Consider the following 23089-nt stretch of genomic DNA (forward strand, 5'->3'; position numbering starts at 1 on the left):
TGGTTCCTCCTGGCTGTAAAGCGAAAGCCGACTTTACAGGTGCCTGCTCCCTACTTTCTTCTGTCAGGAGTCTCCAACGCTGCCTGGGAGCATTTTTGGAAGAGTCAGGTACAAAATATATCTTGCACATTAATAATAACACATGTAAAAGGGAAGAGGGTTGTTTATATCCGGTTGTTTTTACAACTCCTCCACTGGGGGCATGAATACACAATCTGATTCTGATTTTATTTTTAATGTACGCTTCTGTTGCCGGGCCTTCTTTCCTGCATAATGTGACCGACGACACCTCCCCAACTCTCGCCGGCCCACCCTTCCTGCCCTCCTGGAATGTGAAATGGTGAGTCCTCATTCATTCATAGGAGCAAAATAGACTCAAGCACGTGTCATGCCAACTGTCAACAAGTAGATAGAAATACATGGCTGACGTCAAGGCTCAAACTTAAGTCACAAATTGGGAAATTTCATTTTTTGTGTGGGTGTTATTTTTAAAAATTATTGCACAATCACAAGTGCCATCGGCTTGTTTTCCTTGATCATGTTAGTGGTTGAACAAATATACTATTTGGGGGGGGGGGGGGGTCACTTAAAAAGCGACTATTTTGGAGGTAGAAGGTTTCAGCCCGACAGCAGCGATCTATAATAGTAGAGTGAAATGGCCCAAATCTTAAATTTTTATATTTTTTCAGTCACTTCGATGAATTAATTAAATTTAATCAACATAATTAACCCAACAATTATTTCAAGGTCAAATTTTAATACTGTGGAAAATGTTAAGGTGACAAATGTAAATTTATTTTAAACCAATTTTAATGTAAAAATTCATAGCTTGTGCAACAAGGGTATGAGTGACTTATGTTGTATACAGTAACTTGGTTTAATGCAGTGCTTGTTTGTCTCCTCTCCTTGGGGGGGAGGGGAGGGGGGTTCAGGCACTGTGATGCTCTTGGTTATTTTTTTCTGTTTTAGACTAAACTTTTTATTTTGTTAATTTTTAAAAGGGGTACAGTTTAGGTATACTTATACAATTTTTATAGATAATAAGTGTGTGTGTGTGTGTGTGGGGGGGGGGGGGGTCTCTCTCCTAGAGGGTGCTTGGCAAAATATAGTTGAGAAGCACTAGTTTAATGCCACAACTAAGTACTATTGTAAACATGACTTGTAATCCACACAATCCAGCATTCTGCCAATTGCGCAAAATCTCAATTTCACAACTCATCTTATTTTCAAATTGATTATTAAAATGGTAGATTAAGTGAATTAATTCAATTTGTTGCCCGGCCATAATAAAAAGACAGAAAATGTCAGAAATGTCCTGTTTTAATCTCCATAAAATGTCATGAATATAAGAAAAAAATGTGCACATAACCAGAATGCTGAGCAGACACCCCCCTCCCCAACACACACATAAACGCACACACTTGATCAGATGTTTCCTGTGGAAATGGGATGTTTGCTCAGCGTGTGCAATTCCGTTCACTAACATAGAAACCGTGAATGAATCAAAAGTGAGATGCTTAGCGAGTGCTGACGTCTTCTTTTTATTGCTGGGTCATGTGCCGGTGGACACGTGGACCTTCTGCTGCTTTATGAGGGAAGTGAATGGTGGAGGTGAATGTACAGGGTCAGAGAGATAAAGGCGGGGCAAAGTCCGTGAGAGTTATAGGCGCACCCGTTGTGGTTGCGCTCACTCCAGCTTGTTCCTCTTTAAGAGTTCCCCATGGGACGATTTCGTGTTGCCATTTTGGAGGACTTTTGAAGTTTTTTTGATTGATAATTAGAGGTAAAGGTTTTAAAGAAAGGTTTTGATTCAGGGTTAGGGTTTTAAATTTGGGGTTCAATTTATTCAAATTAGGATTGCAAGCCATGACTAATGTTTCAAACAAGGGTTACCTTTTCAAAATAGGGTTCTGAGTCAGGGATAGGGCTTCAAAGTAGGGTTTCAAGCAACAAATAAAGTTTTAAATTCGGGTTTCACGTATTGAATCAGGGTTTCAAGTCTGGGTCTATCCTACAACCACTTTCTTGACCTCATCCTGTTTAATTGCCAGACTTGCTCTCTTCTTCTTTGGTGGAGAGGTACAGTCTCAAGTGATGTCTGCCATCTTGTGGCCAACACAGTTATTACACCTCAAAACTTCCCCCTCTGGGGACAGGGCACAATGGGAACAGGGCGCCAGTTACACAAGGAAATCACAGCCGGAATCAAAACCACGGTGTCCGCTTGCGAGGCGGACGTGCTAACCAGTCACCATGCTGCCATTATATTAATTATATGTTAAAAATTGTTATACCTTTTTTTATTTATTCCATGAATGTACATGGCACCATTGGCCACCCCTCAGTGAGGTGTTGTACCACCCCACAGAAAATTTTCTGGCTAAGCCCCTGCTTAAATCACACTATAACACTCTTTACAAAAAAAAAAAAAAATAGCACAGTTAACATTTAAACAAGAAATAAAACACAGAGTATGAACTTAATGAAAGTGTAATACACAAGTAAAGGTCGATTTGATTTATTTTTTATTTTTTTTACTTTCCCCCTTCCAAGGAGCCCACAGGGACACTGTAAGGCTTGTAATTGCAGGGATGGAAAGCAGGGAATTCCCATGTTACCTTTAAGGCCTGCAGTGCGGCATTTTGCTGCATTTTCACCACCGTCTGTTGAGAGAATTTTATTTTGCCGCTTGTTGTCAGCATTGAAAGCTACCGGACTATTTTTGACCGCTCATCTTAGGAATGCCGATCAATACCACTGTCATGTTAGGTCATGATCAATATGTCTGCCATTGTGCTGGAGGAGGAAAAAGTAGCATAGTTCAGCACACAAAACGGAGGATATTGAATGGATACTTGGGCAGTCAGAATATTAGGAACAGCTTTTGGTGACATATTGAACGGTGCGGGCAAACGTGATGGTTTATGGTGACCTTGCCGTCTTGGAAATGTAACTAGGAAGCAGAGCAAAGTCAAACGAGTGTGTGATGCCTTCAGGGCCCATGGAAGATAACGCTGATGACTCAATCCTGTCCGGTGGTGAGATAAGCCCGTTTGCGAGCGGTGTTATCTCACCACCTGCACAGGTCTGATCACTTGACGCCGATATATTAGGGATGGCCACTTACGGACCTTGACAGTGCCAGTCGACTATTTATAGTGGGAATGAGGATTAGCCTGGGATTGGGATAGCACACCAAAACGTGTTTATGTTTTAAGCCCTTTGCAAAACATAGTATGCATTTATGTTGTTCAAATTTATAGTAAAAAAAAAAAAAAGTTCTGTTCATCATAAATGTGACATAATATGAGGCTGTTTCAATGAAGATTCTAAATTGGGACTTTGATTGTTCACAAAAAACATCTTTGATGTCCACAAATGTTTGGCTGTTCAATTTTCTGTTTTGAATGCCGTGACAGAAATTGTAGTTTTCTTTTTGAATTAAGAACAACTTAATTGGAACATGAAGCAACTCATTTCTAAATTATGTAATAGCTACTCCTTTGCTCAGTGTTGTAAGCATGTAAGTTCTATATAGAAGTGCATTTTATAGCTTCTAGAGTTCCTGAATAAAATAAGCCGAGAGATATTACTACAAATGTCATTCCAGAGTTTACTTGAAGTCACTGAAAGTTATACGTGAGATGTTAACAGAGTTTCTGCAGGTATCATCAAGTATAATTTATGACTTATTTAATACTGTAAAAGGAACAGTTGACTTTACTTTTCAAATTAAGAGTAAATTAATTGAAACAGGAAGCAACATATTGCTAAATTGTGTCACAGGGACTCCCTTGCAAAACGTTTTATGCATTTATTATAAGTTGTGTGGCATAAAATTGTTTGCTTCCTCATAAATGTGACATAACATGGGGTCTTTTTCAAAGAATATTTTAAATAGTGTCTCCAATTGTTTGCAAAAAACGTCTGAACAGACAGTGAAAATGGCTCTTTGTGTATAAAAGGTTGCCAACCCCTGAAGCAGGTCAAGGTTAGTTGCTGAGCAGCATTGCAGGAACAGGAACAGGGAAAAAAAAGTGAAGACTTAAGCAGCCACATAAGCTAAGCAGAGTCCACACATCACATGTCCTGTGCGGTTGTGCTGAGCCAGCGTGTGTGACGAGGCATCGATCTGCACACGCACACACTTCACGGAGCGCATAAACACCACTGACACGTGGACTTTATCACAAGTGTTCTCTTATCGTTTGCATATTCACAAACGTCATCATTGCCTTCGGCTGTAGTTTGATGACTTTTTGATTCAAAGACGGTCTTGTCCTTAAAAATGCCGTAAAATTGAGTTTTCTGCATCGTGTGGACAAAACAGAGCAGACTTTTAATTTAACGAGAACTGCACAGTTTTCTCCTCGAATTAAGAGCAAATTTATTGGAACATGATGAAAACCATATTGCTTAATTGCGTTATCGTGATTCCTTTGCGAAATGTTACGAGCCTTTGTTTTGCTAGATGCACATTCTCATTAGTGATGCAATATTCCAATTGCCAAACCAGACAAAAAACAAAGGTTACATAATCTAGCCTGTGTAGTTGCTGAATAAATAACCCTTGAGATACCGCTACATATGTCGTTCCAGAGTTAACGAGTTAGGGCATTGCAGGTGGAAACAATATTTTAACAGGATTTCTGCAAGTATAAACAAGTCTAATTTTTTACTTTTTAATCCCAGAACAGAAATTATACCATTTTATTTTCAAATGACGAGAAATCGATTGTAACATGAAGCAATTTCTTGCCAAATTGTGTTAGCGTGACCGATTTGCAAAATGTTGCAAGCCTGTATAGCATATTGTTAGGTTTTATTTGGTTTATTTATTACTATTTAATGCCGTAAGAGAAGCAATATACTTTTCTTTTCAAATTAAGACTAAATTAATTGGAAGGTCAAGCAACTAGTGGCTAAATTGTGTTTTAGTGACTCATTTGCAAAACGTTGTATGCCTTTATTTTGTTAAGTTTTACATGGATGTGCAATGTCTTTAATGGCGTAATCTTCCTGCAACTGAACGAGAACCAAAACCATTGTTACAAGATCTAGTTTCGAGAATTGCTGAATAAAATCATTTAAATACCACTACAAATGTCGAGTTTTCCTGAAGCCATTACAGGTTGTATGTGAGATCTTCAAAGGGTTTCTGTAGGTGTAATTTACTACATAGTAATGCCGTAACAAGAACTGTCCACTTTTCTTTTCAAATTAAGAGTAAATTAATTGGAACATTAAGTAACATATTGCTACATTGTGTTATAGCGACTCCTTTGCTTTGCAAAATGTTGCATGCCTTTATTTGGTTAAATAATGGCTGAGATATTGTTATGCATACATTTGTAAGATCAGATGATAGTTGGATTCCATTGACATAGACCAGCAGTTATCGAGTGATTTTTGATAGCAGATTTTAACCGAATTACTGCAAGTATCAGCAAATCTAATTTAATGCTTTTTAAGAGAAAATGCACCTTTTTTCTTTTCGAATTAAGAGAAAATTAATTGGAACACAAAGCAACTCATTTATGATTTTTCTTTCAAGTTTTATGTCTTTTATTTTCATGCAAAGTTGCTTTGACCTAGTTAATAGTTCCTAATTTGAGAGTGGGTACACGTTTCGTAAGCAACTAATGTGTTATTGCATATTGTTGCCCAGCCGGGGGGGGGGGGGGGGAATTACTTTACTCCAGGCCGGTATGCAACTGTACAATTTCTAGTTCTTCTTCGAAGCTGTCAGCCTTGCGCAAGATGCTGCCTGCCAAGTCAAAGTAGTAAAAAGTTGTTTATGGTTAAGGGGGACGTTCCATCATGACGATGACATAATGACATTGCGGTATATGTTCACAATGTCAGCGTGAAAAATGATCTTTTGTTATTGCTCGGTGAGTGTAAGGAAAGATTTTGTTTGCTCTGTTGTCATGCCGGAGGCCGGCCTCACTCTCTCCGGGTTCTGACGCGCTTGCTTTTTGATGCGTGCGACAATTAGCTTGGCGGCTACTTAGGAATGACCTATTAGCGCACGCCGGCCGCGACTTTGTCGCTGTTGACGGAATTTACGCGCTAAACTGGAGCACTAATGTGCCCGACGTGAGTATGCGGCGGCACGCAGTAAGTCAGCAATTAAATGAAATAAAAGTCAAAACGTTTGACCTAGTTGGGTCAGGTTCCCTCTGGGAGGCAGGAGACAAAGTGGCACAAAAACACCCGGAGGGAATAACTCGATAAAAAAATAAATAAATAAAATAATTGCTTTGTGTATTAGTGTGCCGTATGATCAAGATTTGTACTTTTTTTCCTTCTAAAATGTTGTATTTTTATTCAAGATTAGGGATGGGACAGTACAACTACCAAGTATTGGTATCAGTCTTCCAAGTATAGTATCGGCGTTCTCTTTTTATGATCATGAACTAGAAATGACAAATTACAACAATAGAGAATAGCTCTTTCTTTCCAAATGATAAATATTAATCAAGTTTAGCAAAAAGACTTAAAAAAAATCCAGTTTTTGAGTATTTTTGCATTATTTTTTCTTTTTTTTTTCAACTTTCAGCATTTTTGTTCTTTTTGAATATAGCTGTATTCTTTTATTTTTTTAAAACGATTTTGTACTCATCAGCTAATAATTTTGTATTTTAAACATTTTTTATGTTTGTAATATTCTGCATCTAATATTATTGCAAATATTCCATACTTTTTTCATAACTTTTTGATTTTTTTCCATCTCCTGTTTTGTAATAACAGTGTATTTTTTCCCTATATATTCTCAACTTTTCAGCAGTTTTGTTCTCTTCTAATGTAGTTGAATTATTCTTTGGGATTTTTTTTTAAACAACTTTGTATTTATCACCTAACTTTTTTGGATATTCAACTTTTTTCATTTTTGTAATATTCTTCATATGATATGTTTGCAACTATTCCATAATTTTAAAAATATTTTTTATTGTTTTTCCTTCTCCTGTTTTTTAATAACACCATATTTTTTCCCAATATTTTGAGCCTTCATACTTTATCTTTCGTTTTTTACTTTTGAATTGTGCCGCACATTGCTTCTAATAAACCCATCCATCCCTTTTCCACAGCACTTACGAAATAGGAATCACTGATATATATTTCCTTGAACAATTCCGCAATAACACTAATCATTTCCCTTAAGATAATCACCTACCTTCCATTATACATTCTTCGCCTGCACACAAGTGTAAAAAGAAGTTAAGCAACGATCAGTCACCCAGTCTAAAGTTTTGCCGAACAACAAATGCGTAATGTGTGGGCGTAATGGAGGCACTCTGGTGGAGAACCTCGCGGTGGTAAACTTTCCCGCTTGACACCTCCAGGGACGCCCCGGTGATTGATGGCCGCTTTTAGCTTGGCAGAGCTGTGCGCCTGCGGTTTCTTTACATTTGCCAGCGTTGACTCAACAGATCCAGAATGCCATTTGTATCTTTTAATCTACTCTGAATGATCTACTAATGATTTTATTTTGAACGTCGCAGTTGTCGTTCTGGTAGTGGAATTCCAAAGGCTAGCAATACACTGACATGCTAATAAACAACAATAGAGTGGATTATAGCTGGATTATAATAAGTAATTAAAATAAAAGCAAAAAAACTCACTATTTGTAGGCATGTTGATGCAATATCAGTGTATTTTTCTTTAATATTTGCGTCTGAATGTTTTTTGGAACATACTGTATGCACATTGTATAACATTTTTGCATACAGTATCTATGAGCGTACTGGATCTTGTGGTGGGCAGCGCCGAGAAATGTATAGCGGTTAGCATGTGTTTTTGACAGTTCTGAGGTTTGGGTTTCAACCTTCTCTGGTGGAGTTTGCATGTTATTTTTGTGCTTGTCAGTGTTTTTTTTTTTTTTTTTCAAGTACTCCAGCTTCCATACACATTTGAAAATCATGACTGTTTGATTCATTCAAGACGCTAATCCTTTCTGCAGGTACAAATGTGAGTGTATGTTTTTTTAAGCAAAATGACAAATAAATAAATACTGTAAATAAATAAATCAAGGATGGGAAGTACAGTACGTGCAAACTCCACAGAGGAAAGAAGCCGTTCTTATTCTAACGTGAAAAATGGTATTACAAAATGATTTGTGTAAATTTAATTAACCAATTATTTACTTAAACAATTTGTTTTTGAAAAGATAAAAAAAATCAGTGAATTAAATATAGAAAATTCATTTGAAAATGAGTAAATAGATTTTAAATAAACAATTTTAGGGGCATAAAAACTATGTGGGCCAGATTTAACAAGCAAATGGGCCATATGTGGCCTGCTGGTCATATTTTGCCTTACCATGCATTAGAATTTGATCAGAATGGTATGACTAAATAATATTTAATTAATTTATTGGAATTTTCAAGCAATATGTAATAAATAGTTCATTTTATTTTTGTGTTGATTTCATTGTTTTTAATAAACCAATACACTCATTTCCGTGAAATAAAAGAACTTAAATAAGAATGGGTGAGTATCATGTAGTATGACCTCATGAGTTAATTTTTACTGGTATCGATCTGAAATAAGTGGTTTCGAACATCTCAGGAAAAAATATACATTCTGAATTCAAGTTTTGCAAAAAAAAAAAAAATCGCACTAATAATTATAGGGACTCTTGGAAAAGGTGGATTTAAGAATGGTAAATGTCACAATCAAAAATATATGCAGACACGCAAATGACATCATTACTGTTTTGGTGCACCATCCGAACGCACCATTTAATGAGGGGCGACTAATGACGTCACACGCCTCCGTCTGAACTATGCTGTATCACTCATCCAATTAATAGCCCGTGCGTGCGCGCGCGCGCGCAAAACCACTGTGTGCGTGCGTGCGCCTCGATTTCCCACAATTCTCCTCTTGGCGGCACGGAAGACGGAGAGAGAGCGGACGGCGGTAGAGCGGCCACGGCGCTGTCAGGGAACACGAACCCACGCACGGCGCATGCAACCCAGCGAGGAACGTCTTTGGTTCTGGTAATGAAAACACTTTTGTCACCTTTGTATATCTCGTCACGGCAAATAGGGGGGAGCTCGTCGTCACGTCATAGGCGCCGCTTTCAGGGTCGTGAACCCACGTAGGTGACACTGATACTGTATTTCTATCGGGAGAGCTGCGTTCAAATAAGTCGTTTTTCTCCGCTACGTAAACGCTAGCATACGAGGCTAAAGTTGACGTGTGGCTAAAGCTACTTAAAAGGTGAGCTAGCTTGTTTGCTCTGTCCGCTTCGAGGCGAAAGGGAAGAAAAAAAAGTGAAGGAAAACAACTGTCGAGCGCAACTTTGATGCAAAATGACGCCTCCGGTTGTGGCTCGGCGAAGCGGAGTAACGAGGGGACTCGGAATTTCGAAGGTTATCGGCGGCCAGTTGTGGTACAGTTGTGGGGCTGTTTTTGATCTGCAGTGCGGGTAGGCGTGGTCAGGGAGGTGACACTCACTCGGTGTAGCATCCTCACATCCCTCCGGGAGCTGATCTCCAGTCAGTTGGAATACTGTGCGCACACTGGCCTCTTGTTGTTGTGCAACATTGTAGGCCTTGTTGTCCATTCATCTGCTTAATGGGTGTGTGTTTTGTGCGGCGGACTTGCTATTCTCATTTTGTGGGCTAATTGAGGGCAATGATGCCCTCACTTTTGGCTTACCAAGTCGTAATTTACAATACAGTGTAACGTCGTATTTCGAGTGGCCTGCCTTTCCAATTTGTTGAAATACAAACAATCGCTTGGCTTTTTTCCCCCTGATTTATAAGTTGCCAGAATGATGTAGTAGGCCTGTGACAGTTCCACCATTTTTTTGTGACATGAACTCCTCTGAGAAAAAGTGAACTAGCTGAATAAAAATGTGTTTTTCACGTCCGTTTTTATATATCACATCAAACTGAAACCCTTTCATCGCCTCACTCTGGATTTGATGATTTTCATTCAATACTACTGTCGTAAGTTTTATGCAGATGTGCATTGTCTTCAGTGACACAATGTTCAGAAAATATAGCTGCTCATTTTGCATGAGCTATCTTCTGCAGTTGCTGAAGTTGAACAAAATATTCCTAACAATACCACTCCAAATGTTCATAAATCAGACATCGATTGTGCAACATTCTCTGTTAAATCCTCTTTTTTTTTAATCTAAAAAATGTTTTGTACTGGTTATGGTGTATTTGACCGAGGGAAAAAAGAACAGGGCTAAAGGTACATCATTGAAAAAAAGGTTTAGAACCACTGTTGTAGATGGCTGTTTGTCATTTTTAATCCTGAGTCGTTTAATCTTACAGTGCTTTTGGTGATGCTTGTCTGTGGACTGACTAATAGAGAGTTGTCAATGCCGTGTTACAATGGAATTGTAAGCATGGAATGGTAATAATGTTACATAGTTGACCTTGTGAACCCGCCACAGTGGAAAAACTCCAGATCAGCAGGTGGAGATGTGGTGAGAAGCTAGCATTGTGTGTATGTTCAAAGCATGCCACCTTGCAGTTTCCATTTCATAGTTCTGGTGTCACAAAAAGAAAAAAAGACCAGCGGAAGGTTGGTGAGCAATCTGCAAGAGCTTTTTGCTGACTTGCTAATATTTTTATGATATTTTGTCACTAAGTGCTCAAGGGAAAAAAAAAAAGGGGGGGGGGGGGATAACGGCCTGTCGGGTGACCTTGTACTTTCCATATGAGAAGTACAGGTCTTGCTTGGATTGAGAGCAGATGGAGTGTCCTGGCAGAAGACACTGAAGACAAAAGCAGACTTCGACTTGTTTGGATATCTGGAATTGTTAAGGCTAGTACGACGCATCGCACTAAGCAGCAGAATGTGAAAGCATGGTGCAGGAATGTTTTCCACGTCTGCTTGGAAAAGAAGCAGATTCGCAATCTGTCGATTTGTACAGTTAAAAAGAAAATGCCTCTAAGCTGACCAAACTTAGACTGCCAACATGCATGGACAAGACTATGGTATACCCCGCGAGACCTCGTTTGTGCAGCATGGTATCTAACATCAGCGTTTTTCAAATGGGGGTACATGAGATTGGATTAGAGTTTCTGCAAGTTTCAGCAAATCTACATCTAATTAAATCAAATGTAATGCTTTTTAGTGTTAAGACATGATCAGTACGTTTTTCACATTAAGAGCAAATATATTTTTCTGCAGACGAGCCAGAGATAAAATAGATGACGTTACACATCCTTGTTTAAAATTATCTGTCATTGTTTTGTTTGTCTTGGTTTTGCGTGGGGGTGGGTTGGGGTGGGGGGGATCAAAAGACCTTTGGTATCAGTATCTGAGACTGCTTAACAGTTGAGTAATCATGGTGGTATCGGTCTGAAAGAAGTCGTAAAAAAACTTTGATGTCCATAGCTGTCAATGGCAGTGAATGAGTTAAACTCACACTTTAATCAGTCCCATTCATCAAGGATTTTAGTATAAAGAGATACATATGAAATCAGTATAATCACAGTGCAGAGTTTTGAAATCAGGAAATTTCAAGAAATTTAAGTCAAACATTAGCTCCAAATGATTACGCAAGTAAAATAGTTGTCAATAAATTTGATAATCGGTTATTTGCCGTTCAACTGAGAAATTTTGACTCATTGTTCCCTGAAGGAATAATTACTGTTACAAATTTATCTGAGCCGATAACGTAATAATTCCAAAAAAAAAAAAATATATATATATATATATATATATATATATATATATATATATATATATATATATATATATATATATATATACAAAGAGACCTCAAATTCAATGTGAAAAGACAAAGAATTGGATTAGTTTATGATCACCTGATTACGGGCAAGACAACAGGTTGTTTTGGGCCAAACAAATCAATCATGCAGCCCTCCTCCTGTTTGCAATTCGGGCCACTTAAAAGCACTTCAGGGATCTGGAAGCTCTTAATCCCAACGTCCAGACCCGGCAACGTGGTTTCCTGTTACAGCGGCCGGGATTGTGCGCGGCAGCTGTCGGCCCGCGGCGGCCCACGTCGGGAGGGGCCGGCTTCCCACGCGATCCGAATGACGTGTCAGAAAAACGCCGGCCATGTAGCTTCGGCGTGCCTCCGGGTGCGGGGGCCCAGCTGTGTTGTAGTCGGGTTAATGTCGCTCAGCGCAGATGGCCGGCCCTCATCATTTGCGGGTATGTCATGATCTCAAATGGACCTCTCGAAACACGATTGCCATCCAACCGCTATCAGAGGCACGCGATGACACTCATGTCAAGTAACCATACACTGTACTAAGTATGTCTCGTTACAATTTTATCACTTTGGATGCGATACCGATATTGTATCTTAGATCACTGTCCGATATTGAGCCAATATCAGCAGGAATCATACCAGGTCGTTTGATTTATTTTTTGTAAGAAGCGTTAGAAGAGACTTGATCAAGTGATGCCATTCAAACAAAGAACAATTCTCAGCATTAGAAGGGATGAGAAAATGACCCATTTATAATAGTATTGAACATTCCTAGTTATGGTTAGAACAATAGAGGGCGGGGCAAAAAAAAAACATAATTCCCCAAATATAAGAAACATTTTTTCCCCAAAAAATGAAGGCCAAAAGTATGGGCCCATCCTATAGATGGTAACTTAAAAATGTGTTGTTGTTTTTTTTTAAGTCATCATCAGAGTAAGATTGATGTGGCAGCTGCATAAGATGAGTTTTGACGCACAGTTGTGCATTTTTATCTGTCATAGTCTTATAATAATTACTGGAACGGTACGATCTAGAGGGTGGACATCAGTTGGCTGTGTTAGCATCATGTGAATGTTGGAACTAACAGCAGCTCGTGTTAGCTGAGGTTGTATATTATATATATATCTTAAGCATATGGACACCAGAAAACATTTTGATTTATTCTGTTTTGCCATGGTTTTTACATTGTTGCCAATGTGTTGGTGCAACTTATTCACGGATAATAGAAAATACCAGAATTTGAGCCCAAAATTATGGCGGCATCTTATACACTGTACATAAACGTGTTCTTTTGTTTGCCTTGACTATCTTCGTAACGCCTTTGATCATCATCTCTGGGATTATTTTGGCAACTGGAGAAGATTTAATGGTTCCCGAAGGATGCTTTGTTTATCGCAGAGAAACAGTGAGAGTGCTTTGGTTGTGCCTACCTAACTTGCCTCCACTGATAATGTTCATTTGGCTGGGCAATCGAATTTATAATTTTTTGTCATGAAAGAAACCTACAAACTACATTATTGGTCACCAGGCAAGGCAGTTTTATTCACTTAACACTAGGGCTGCAACTAACGAATATTGCAATCATAGATACATCTGTCAATGATTTTGTTTATTAATATCTTTAAAATTAAAGTACATCCGTTTATTGAAAAACAGAAACATTTGTTTCAAATTGATAGTGCAGAAAATGCACAAACATGAATTGATTATGATTTTGCACACTGGTTTGGTCTCTAATACCATAAAAAGGCAAAAATCATCTTGTTTGTAAACTTTATTTTTTTTAATCTTAATTGCTGAACTATTTCATTAATTGTTGGACCTTTTTGGAAGTGTATAAAAACATCAACTTTTCAACACAGAGAAACAATAGTACGTGTCTATTTTTTTTAATTCGTTTATTTTAACTAGGATTGATTTACCAGACTGTAAAGAGGAAGGTTTGCCATACAGCCTGTCAAGTGATACCAGCAGCACAAACGAACAACAAAATGGAGCAAAGCCGGCATTTGTTGATAACATTACAATAAAAGCCCCAGCACTGATTTCAACGCATTTTTGGCCGTAGAATCAAGCAATTTCTAAAAGTGCCCTGTCAGAGCTTCGACTCCAGCGACTTTCTAGTGAATTGAATAGCCCGCTTCTCTTTATACCATGATAAAATGCATGGTGAATGCATCTTTCTTTTACTCATAATGTCTGTCGTGGTCCACGCACAAGACGACTTGTGTGCTTTGTTGCGCAGCGCCTGTCACCATTGACTGAACGTATTCTTCCTCCCGTTTCTATCGCTCTGCTGACATGCCCTTTTTTTCACTCCATCCTGGAAGGCAAAGGTTAGCTGCGCTGCCATTTGGATCATGTGACTTGACGGCTGCAAATGCTTGTAACTTATATTTCCTAATCATGAAGTTACATAGTCTGGCAAGCCAGTCAGCTTGTTTTGAGTGACTAAAGTTACCTCCACCCGGGGAAAGCAATTTCAGAATTGCTTTCAACAGCCGAGACTCTTAAGTGTTTTGTTTAGTTGCTGCGGCGGGATTTACAGCCGCTTTTAAATTAGCACCATTCATTTCAGCACTTTTTTTTTTTTGGTGTGTGATTTTGTTGGCATAGCTATATGTTATACATGTCAAGTTCTTTAGTTTACAATTTGGAAGTTTGCAAGAGTATGTCTGTCCATGGTTGCTAAATTATTAGCTCATGTTGGGATCTGTTTGGTATCTTTATTGTATGAAAACAGATTTTGTCAATGTCATTAGACATTAGACATTAGACACTGTAAAAACAGTTGGGTAACATTTAACCCAAGTACTGGCCCAATATTTGGGTCAATTTGATCCAACTTTCTGGGTTTAAGCAAAGTAACCCTATTTTTGATGTGTTTTTGTGTAAACTCTTATTTATATTGAAAAAGAGGGTGCTTAGCATCGCTATCCATATTTATCAATTTAAAGTACAATATTATATTTACACTCACCCTTTAGAACAAAAATCACCTTTTTGCCATATTATCACTACATCTAGGGGAGTGCCCATATAACTTTGTCTACTTTAGAGCTGATACTAATATTGCAGCCTTTAGTACAGTCTGATACTGATAATCATGTCAACACAATGCAGTATTTTATGTATCTTTTAGTATGAAATCTTAGAATAAACTTGATCAAACGATACTTTTAAAACGCAGAACGATAGTCGGAAACAATAAACATAAAAAAATATTAGGGATGATCGATGCCACTTTTTTTCCAGACAATTAGGAAATCAAGTCCAGAAAGGAGATCTTGAGTAAACAACAACCCCTTCACTTCCAGTCCATGTGCTGTAGCCTTGGGGTTGTTAGATTGTTTCGGTTTTGAACAAAGTTCTTTTTGTACATCGATATCATGTATCCTTCATCAATGCTGTATTACAGCGTTGTCATGCTCCTTGCCCTTTGACACACATTTTTAAAAGACCTCTGGACTAGTGCGGGTAGCTCGAAATGCGAAGGCCTCATGGCTATAGCATTGAAACATATGGTAATGTCGTTAGTGCAAAACGTAGCTGTGGGTGCCATTTTTAGTGGTGATTCTTTGAAGCCTTCCCTTTGTAGTATCCTTATCCTTTGGGTTTTATCTTTTTTTGGGGGGGAACCCCTCAGACCACAGTGCTGCCTTTGTTGCTCCGGTGTCCCCGACATCCTCATGACCACGGAATAAACACAGCCCTATAAATAGAGCCGAGGGTTGGCTGCAGAATGCTAATGGTCCGCCACTAGCAACCACGCAGCAGCAGACACCCACAAATCCTGTGCACATGCCCTCTGATCTCACAAGCGCAGCCTGCGGGTAGTTTCAACCAGTGGGGCCCCGGAGCACCAAATATTATCCGTCATCGGCATGTTACCTCTCATTAGCCCAGATTAGGACCTGTGGGATGGAACATTTCCTTGGTTTTCTTCTACTAAGCAAGTCTTTAATTCCGAGATAGCATAGACACAAAGTGTCCTCATCTTACGTGTGTGTGTGTGTGTGTGTGTGTGTTTTTTTTTTTTTTTTTACATGAGTGATACAAGTTAGGGCTGGGCAATGTGATCCAAATAAAAAAAAGTGTCTTTTTTTTTTTTATTTGGACGATTACAAATTTAATTTAAAAAAAGATATTGTGCGAATTGTTCAAACAACAATAATTTATAGTGATTTTTTTAACAATTTTAAACGTACTGAACATTCATAGCTCAAGCAAAAAAAACATGTTAATCATAGCATATGTCTAGCGAAAATATTGCAATGAAATAGTCACTACTGTCTACCTTCTGCCATTTGTGCATAACCTCAATTTTACATCTTAGCTAATTTTTGAATCGTCATTTCTCATGAAGAATTAATTGCATTCACTTGATTTATTGTCCTGTCATAGTCATAGTCGACAACAAATATCCAAATGGAAGTCTTTTTGTTTGGGAGTTGTTTGTCAATGCTGGCAATAAGAATTAAAAAAAAAGGAAGCAATTAGCATAAATTAAAATAAAGCCCATGACCGTACTAATATACCAACTCTTTTCTATAGTCATTCTATAGCCCCAATTTGACATTTTTTCTTGTGTCAAACCAGTCTCAGTTAGGTTAACATCGCTGAAACAAAACGAGTGCACCGTACTCCCTAAGTGGTCAGCTGACTCATCCTCTCCTTCTTCCGCCTCAGCGTAATTTACCATGACAACCGAATCAGGCGCAGGCTCTGAGGCCAAGCAGGAGCACCACCAGCAAGAGGAGAGCACAGAGGCTCCCAAGGAGAACCCAAAAGCCGCTGAGCCCGCCTCGTCTCAAAACCAGCTGGAGCAGCTTCCCGCCGCCGTGGGACACAGCACGCCGGCCAGGAAAGAGCAGGTCAGATGCTTGGTTTGTTTCTATCAAACCGGGCTCAAACGGAATCAAATGTGTCTTTGTGTAGAGAAGTGGTCAATCAGAGCCTGCAGCATATGCAGACAGAGGAACATGTGCCATAAATGGGGATGTGTTCACTTTCCACTGGTTAAGGATGACTTGCGCACTATGGCGTTAAAATTGGCTTATTACCAAGAGTTTTGATATCTGGTGTTGCTTGCTTTGGGAAAATTGTGAAACCACCTGAGTGCATTCCATGGTTGTTAGGTTTCCCAACAAGCGTTGCCAACCCCACCCCCTTCCCCCCCATCACTGCCAATTCTACCTAGCAACACTAATGTTGGGGTGAAGAACACATACTTTTTTTTTTCATATTTCAAAATTTTTTCAAATATACATTTAGTTTTTGATAGTTTCTCCACATTTGCATTGGTCTTGGTCTATGGTTGAACTGCCATTAACTTTTAACTACTATTTTTTTTTAAAATCAGTATTAATTATTTTAGTTTAAAATGTTTCCACAGGATTTGTTTTTTAATAAATAAGTTGCCCAGCCCTTATTATAGGGTGACTCAAAAACATATTTTTTTAATCATAGTTACCATCACTTCCTGAAGAAAATGTCCCACTTAATTATTACCTAAATACCAATGGAACATTTCTACATTTTTTTTACATCTTCGCATGCTTTCTTCCTTGAGATAATAATCATCTGACAGTATTCATTTAGCCATCAACTAACGTAAGACAAGCTGCAAATGTGTCAACATGATGTACATTTTGCACCTTTTTGTTCACCCATTACAGCTGTATTGAAGCTCTGATTGCCAAAAGAGGTCTTCTGCCAAAATGAAATGCACACTCCTGGTAACAACGTTTGCTATGAGGATGCAGCTGTTCTTTTTTGTGTCATATTTTGGCCAAAGTACTTGCGCGAGAATGCAAGAACGATGAGAGCATGACTTCCTTTGGTCACTATCCAAATTTTAAATGCTAAATGCAGAAGAAGTGAGACTACCATGTGTTGGAGAGCTCAAACCTGCTGACCCAAGCTGTGTGGCTTTTGTTGTCAGGACAAAATCACAGATGTTTTCATGAGCTTGAGTATGAATCATCACAGACAAGTAACCCCTACGTAAAGTCTCAAAGTTTGAAACAAACTTTTTTTTTTTTTTCTTCAGACTTTTAGGGTCTTAGTTTTCCATAAAAGATCCAGACATTTTGACCTGGATCTGTATTTTAAACTATCTGCATAATGTTTGATTATCAAGTAGAGAGAGGAACTCATTTGGAGAAGCGGGCTCTATTTTTAACTTACATACATGTGACAGAACTGCTGGTTTTGTTTAAGTTGTCTATGCGAAGGGAAGTGGAAGTTGGATGGGATGTCTGGTCCGTCTGTTCTCCAAATATTAGTATTCATAATTTTAAACCTTTCAAGTCATACTCAAGCTTACGCAGTCCCTGATTTGCATGTATCTGCATTTAAAAATGTATGATGATGGCAACATAAATTAATTAACCAACATTAAATATATAAAAATAAAGAGTGCACTTATTTTTAAAACCCCAGGGACCGGTTAACATCGTCATTAATAACAGTGTCGAATGTATGATCTTCATCCATCAGGATACGCAAGAGGAAGACCAAGAGTCCCGCCAATCATCCACAAGTCGTCTTTCCAGGTCTCCTTTAAAAGGGGTGAAGAAGGTGAAAATCATGCAGTGCAAAGTGACTCTACTAGACGGCTCAGACTACACCCTGAATGTGGAGGTGGGACCCTGTGAATGCAGTTGAGGGCCACAAACATTGATTGACTTTGTCTGGCTCCAATAGAATGCGAACAAGAAGAGTTTTAAAGAAGCATGTCATTCCACTAAATATATGTAAATGCTTGCTTAAGTCATTAGATCACACCAGGGCCATTTGCCGCCATCTTGTGACCTTAATAATTCCATTACTTAATGCTCATAGAAGTACAGCTGTTGTTTTCATACGAGCAGCATTTCCCTGCTCCAGGACTGGCGGAGGAGGACTGTGGCTGAATGTTACATTGAGATGTTTTTTTCCAGAATTACATCTTGCCACTGTCTGGAGGAAATATTATTGAAAAGCTCTTGTAGGAGTGTGAAGTCCATGTCAATGCAGTCTGGGTTGAATGTGTTGTGCTATGCTGTCTCAGCAACAGCAGCAGCAGTGGCAAGCATGCGACATTAGTCTGACAAGACTCTGCTAATACTTTGAGACATCCTGGTGGGATTAACTCTCCCGGCAATTGTCCTCGTGGCTCTTACACAATCAAACAGGAACGCCGCACAGATCTCAGGGGAGCCGTGCGCTCGGGGTGATTACGAGTGGGAGTTGTGCTAAGCTAATGGCTCAACTGACTGTACAAACCGCAATGTCATCTTTTTCAGTCTTTCAACTCATTCAGTGCTCGCCATTTTTAGACTCTTTCACCCTACCATGTGAAAATAAGGAATATCTCATCTGGATTCTCAAGACATAAAAATACGTCTCTGGCACTGAATGAGTTTTAAAGACATTTGGCAAGAGTGCTTTTGCTGACTTTGACCTGAATTAGAAAGAAATACTCAAATTAGCCCCTATAATATATAAATGATATATATAAGGATTAATATTAACTTGCATAGAAGTTCGTGGTTGATGGCGTCGGGTACATATGGTAGAAAGATCAATGGACTTAATGTCAGTTACGCTGCTTCTCCTCTCACAGAAGCGGGTCAAAGGCCAAGTGTTGTTCGACAAAGTCTGTGATCACCTCAATCTGTTGGAGAAGGACTACTTTGGCATTACATACAGAGATGTGGAGAAACAGAAGGTGTTGTGAACACAAATCACAATGCATGCCAAAGCTATGTTGTTACACTTAGAGAAAGATGACGATGTTTTTGTCTAATTTTTGCAGAATTGGTTGGATCCAACCAAGGACCTGAAAAAGCAGATCAGGAGTATGTGTCATGTTAATACAATGCTTTTTAATGCTTTTTTTCTTCATTGCACTCATGTTGCTATACTGGGGCAAACAAATGAGAACTGCTTAATTAAAATCTCTCAATTTCTGTTTGCTTCTCAGCTGGCCCCTGGAACTTTGCTTTTAATGTGAAGTTTTACCCGCCAGACCCCTCCCAGCTGACGGAAGACATCACAAGGTGTGTTGGCTTGTTCTTATATGTGTGTGAATTAGAGGGACCCAAGTGGATACAGGGAGAATCTCTAAAGAAGGTGGAGGATTTCAAATATTTGCTATATTATGCTAACCCCTCTTTCGCCACCCCCCCAGGTACTACCTGTGCCTACAGCTCCGAGACGATGTTGTTTCGGGCCGCCTCCCCTGTTCCTTTGCCACCCACACCGTTCTGGGCTCCTACACTGTGCAGTCAGAGCTGGGCGATTATGACCCCGAGGAATTGGGCAGCGACTACATCAGCGAGCTACGCTTTGCGCCCAACCAGACCAAAGAGCTAGAGGAGAAAGTCATGGAACTCCACAAGACCTACAAGTAAGATTTTCAATGCAGCAAATTGCTGCTCATGAAATGCACCCCCCCTTCTTTTTATTCAGTGTAGAAGTGACTAGATTACAAGGGTCACCAACTCAGGTCCTCGAGGGCACTGCTCAAGCAAGTTTTTGGTGCAACCCTCCTCTGATGCACCTGATTCAGATGATCTGGATAATTATTCAGCTTCTGCAGACCTTCCTAATGAGCTGATCATTTGAATCAGGTGTGCCGAAGGAGGCTTGCACCAAAAACATGCTTGAGAAGTGCCCTTAAGGACCGGAGTTGATGACCCCTAGACAAAAATGACTCTTATTTTGACCATTAACACCATGAGTTCTGATAGACGCCTTTATCGTAATTATTGATCATGTGGCATCTGTAAAGCAGACAGGAACATATCAACAAAAACTAGTTGATAATAACACAGTTTAAACTATGGTGAGGTGGTGTTTACTTTTCATTAACAGTATAATATAATTAAATATTTCCCCCAAATTTGAAACACTTATTTTATGTTAAAAAAGCAACGCAGCTTTCAGTTGTCAGTGATGGGTGTCAGTCGACAAAAAAATAATGACAAGACAGATCGCGCTGCAGATGGCTGTTTTTATGCCACCCATTCCATATGTTCATTAAACTCAACGCAAGATGCTTACATTGCTGGTTTGCGTCTACACAACCCTAATCATAATGTGTATGCACTTCCACATTACAGCAAATGGCTCATGAATATTGAGTAAAGCAGACTCGGACAAATTATTTGATCCATTGTGAGATGTTAGTTTCATTGAGTAGATGCAATGAGTGTGGGGAAAACCTGATAGCGGCTAGGATGTTATCAATGAGGAAAAAAAAAAAATCATAAAATAATGTCCATCCTCCAGTCAGGTGGAAATTATAGTTAATATTAAATTGCATGTATAAATAAAGCCTCTTCTCTCAATACTGTTTCCCTTCACCAAATGCCTGGCACTCAGTTAAGTGAATAAACAGCCACTATGTGTACATACATGAATTAGTAAATAAGTGCAATGCAATTTGACAGGAACTGGAATATTTGAAGTTATGTTGTTGTTTTTGCATCTTCTGTGATACTGCTCCGGTAGGCAACACGTTTTCCTGAAAATTGGATTTGTGTCTTTTCTTAAATTGGGGGGGCATCAGTTGTGCGCCTCAGCATCATATTCTGTCTGAATCGCAACGATTTGTGAGTAATTTGATGCAGTCAAGGGCGCAGCAATGCCACACAGTAGCAGTCAGTGTGAGATGCGCTCTCTAAAGTCTAAAAATGGATGCACTCACAGCTGCTCGGTGGAGATTCAGCTGAAAACATTCATGAGCACAACAAGAGGAAATTGATTCACTTTGGATTTTATGCGATGCAACTGAATTAGGTCTGTTTCCTGTTGAAATTGATTGAATTCTCCAGGCCTATCTGCTTTTCACAGTCCTTTCTTCAGTGTTCCTCTTGTGTGCTGTTGTCGTTCAATCAGGGGGATGACTCCGGCTGAAGCCGAAATGCATTTCCTGGAAAATGCTAAGAAATTGTCCATGTACGGTGTGGACCTCCACCATGCCAAGGTAATCACAATGCTTCAGTTCTAGTCTAATGCTTGCTTTGTCACTCTGCACACCTGGAAAGGGGCTCTATCGTTTGTCTGTTTACTCAACTGCATTTTTGGAATCGTTGTTACCGGCATATCACATTAATTTTAAGTTAAACTCTATCTTGGCAAAATGTCAAATGATGAAGATTGAGCAGAGATAATAAGGAGTAATATAAATGGATGCCCACAACAATATGGATACTTGCTATGGCTGCCACACAATCGCTCAGATGTTACTGTCTTGTTTGAAAAAGCACTGCTGTGTTGGTTATTAATGAGTCCAAAATCTAGACTATATTCTTGCATTTTATTGTTATATTGCAACTGCGTCCAAGTCACTTGAGTTTGAGGATCTGCCCATATAGAGTCCTGATTCGATATACCGGCAATATAATGACAGAAAAAGGTGCATCCAAATACTTGTTTTTAACAATGTTGCCAACATGACACCTTTTGTATGGCTAATGAAGCAGTGGTTAAAACCATGTAGCCTAAAACTTTTTTTCCCCAGTTTTAATGTTCCTTGAATGGCACTCCTGTTTTGTAGAGCAAACAGTTCAAATGCTCAGTAGATAACCAATTCCATGCGTACATGATTGTGTTTTTGAAATTAGGTAAAGTGTTTTTGAAATTAGGTAAAGTGCTTCTTACCCATACTTCTTTTACTCCCAAGGCCTGGTTTGGAAGAAAAAAAACTTGTGCTTTGATGCCATCTTGTGGCATCTATAGACAATTATACATCTTTTGGTGAGGGCATCAAACAACAATTTTTGATCATCGTGATCAGACTCTGTCCTTAACTGTAATTACAGTTAATTTCTGGTTCTTTTTTGATGAGAGAGAAAGGGAAGCCTGGTTTGAATTTTAAAAGATGATTAATTTAAAAGCAGCTTGAGACAACTCCATTTGATGAACACTGTCAGCTTTCATGCCTCACTTGCACCTCCACCACTACCACCGCTGCTGCTACTGCACTGCTGCTGTCTCATCATTTCACCACTTCTCCTTGGGCTTGCAAGGGGCCCAGTTGGCACTCTGAGACAACACCATTAAACACACATGAATTTAAACAAGCAAAAGGTTATTGTATTGGCAGATTAAATCATTTGGTGGTATTTGATCAAATAGTCTTGACGAGACCAAAGGAGCTTTGTTAATCAATGTCCCGTCCAGTGTAATCTTGTTGATAAATGATAAGACGTTTTACAGCATGTCAGACCGGCCTCCCTCTTTTTGTGTTCTCTCTCACTGAACGCAAAGTTGGTAGGGCGTCTCTATCAAGGCTTGGCTCGTGCCGAGGGAGAGGTAAGCGGCAGTTTATTGTGTGTGCAGTTTCCACATGTGCATGTGGTTGAACACACGTTTCAACATCCC

General features: G+C 39.1%; 1 protein-coding gene across 7 annotated transcripts in view; it reads left to right on the forward strand.

The window, feature by feature from the left end:
• Nucleotides 1-230: 230 nt before the first annotated feature.
• LOC148414689 (band 4.1-like protein 3) overlaps nt 231-23089 on the forward strand; it is a 40728-nt gene continuing 17869 nt past the window's right edge. For 3 of the 7 annotated variants that reach the window (XM_088428922.1, XM_088428921.1, XM_088428924.1), the window contains exons 1-10: nt 319-340; nt 8902-9002; nt 16403-16587; nt 18215-18358; nt 19323-19427; nt 19515-19557; nt 19683-19758; nt 19890-20108; nt 21602-21689; nt 22976-23020. In XM_088428922.1, coding sequence (XP_088285048.1) covers nt 16414-16587; nt 18215-18358; nt 19323-19427; nt 19515-19557; nt 19683-19758; nt 19890-20108; nt 21602-21689; nt 22976-23020 — 894 coding nt within the window. In that variant the 5' untranslated portion in view covers nt 319-340; nt 8902-9002; nt 16403-16413. Of the gene's footprint in view, nt 341-8901; nt 9003-16402; nt 16588-18214; nt 18359-19322; nt 19428-19514; nt 19558-19682; nt 19759-19889; nt 20109-21601; nt 21690-22975; nt 23021-23089 lie in introns of all 7 variants that reach the window. The other 4 variants (XM_088428928.1, XM_088428926.1, XM_088428927.1 and 1 more) reach the window with 4 other exon arrangements.

This window comes from Hippichthys cyanospilos, chromosome 12, assembly GCF_059441005.1.
Source record: "Hippichthys cyanospilos isolate Australia breed blue-spotted pipefish chromosome 12, RoL_Hcya_1.0, whole genome shotgun sequence".
Lineage (NCBI taxonomy): Eukaryota > Metazoa > Chordata > Actinopteri > Syngnathiformes > Syngnathidae > Hippichthys > Hippichthys cyanospilos.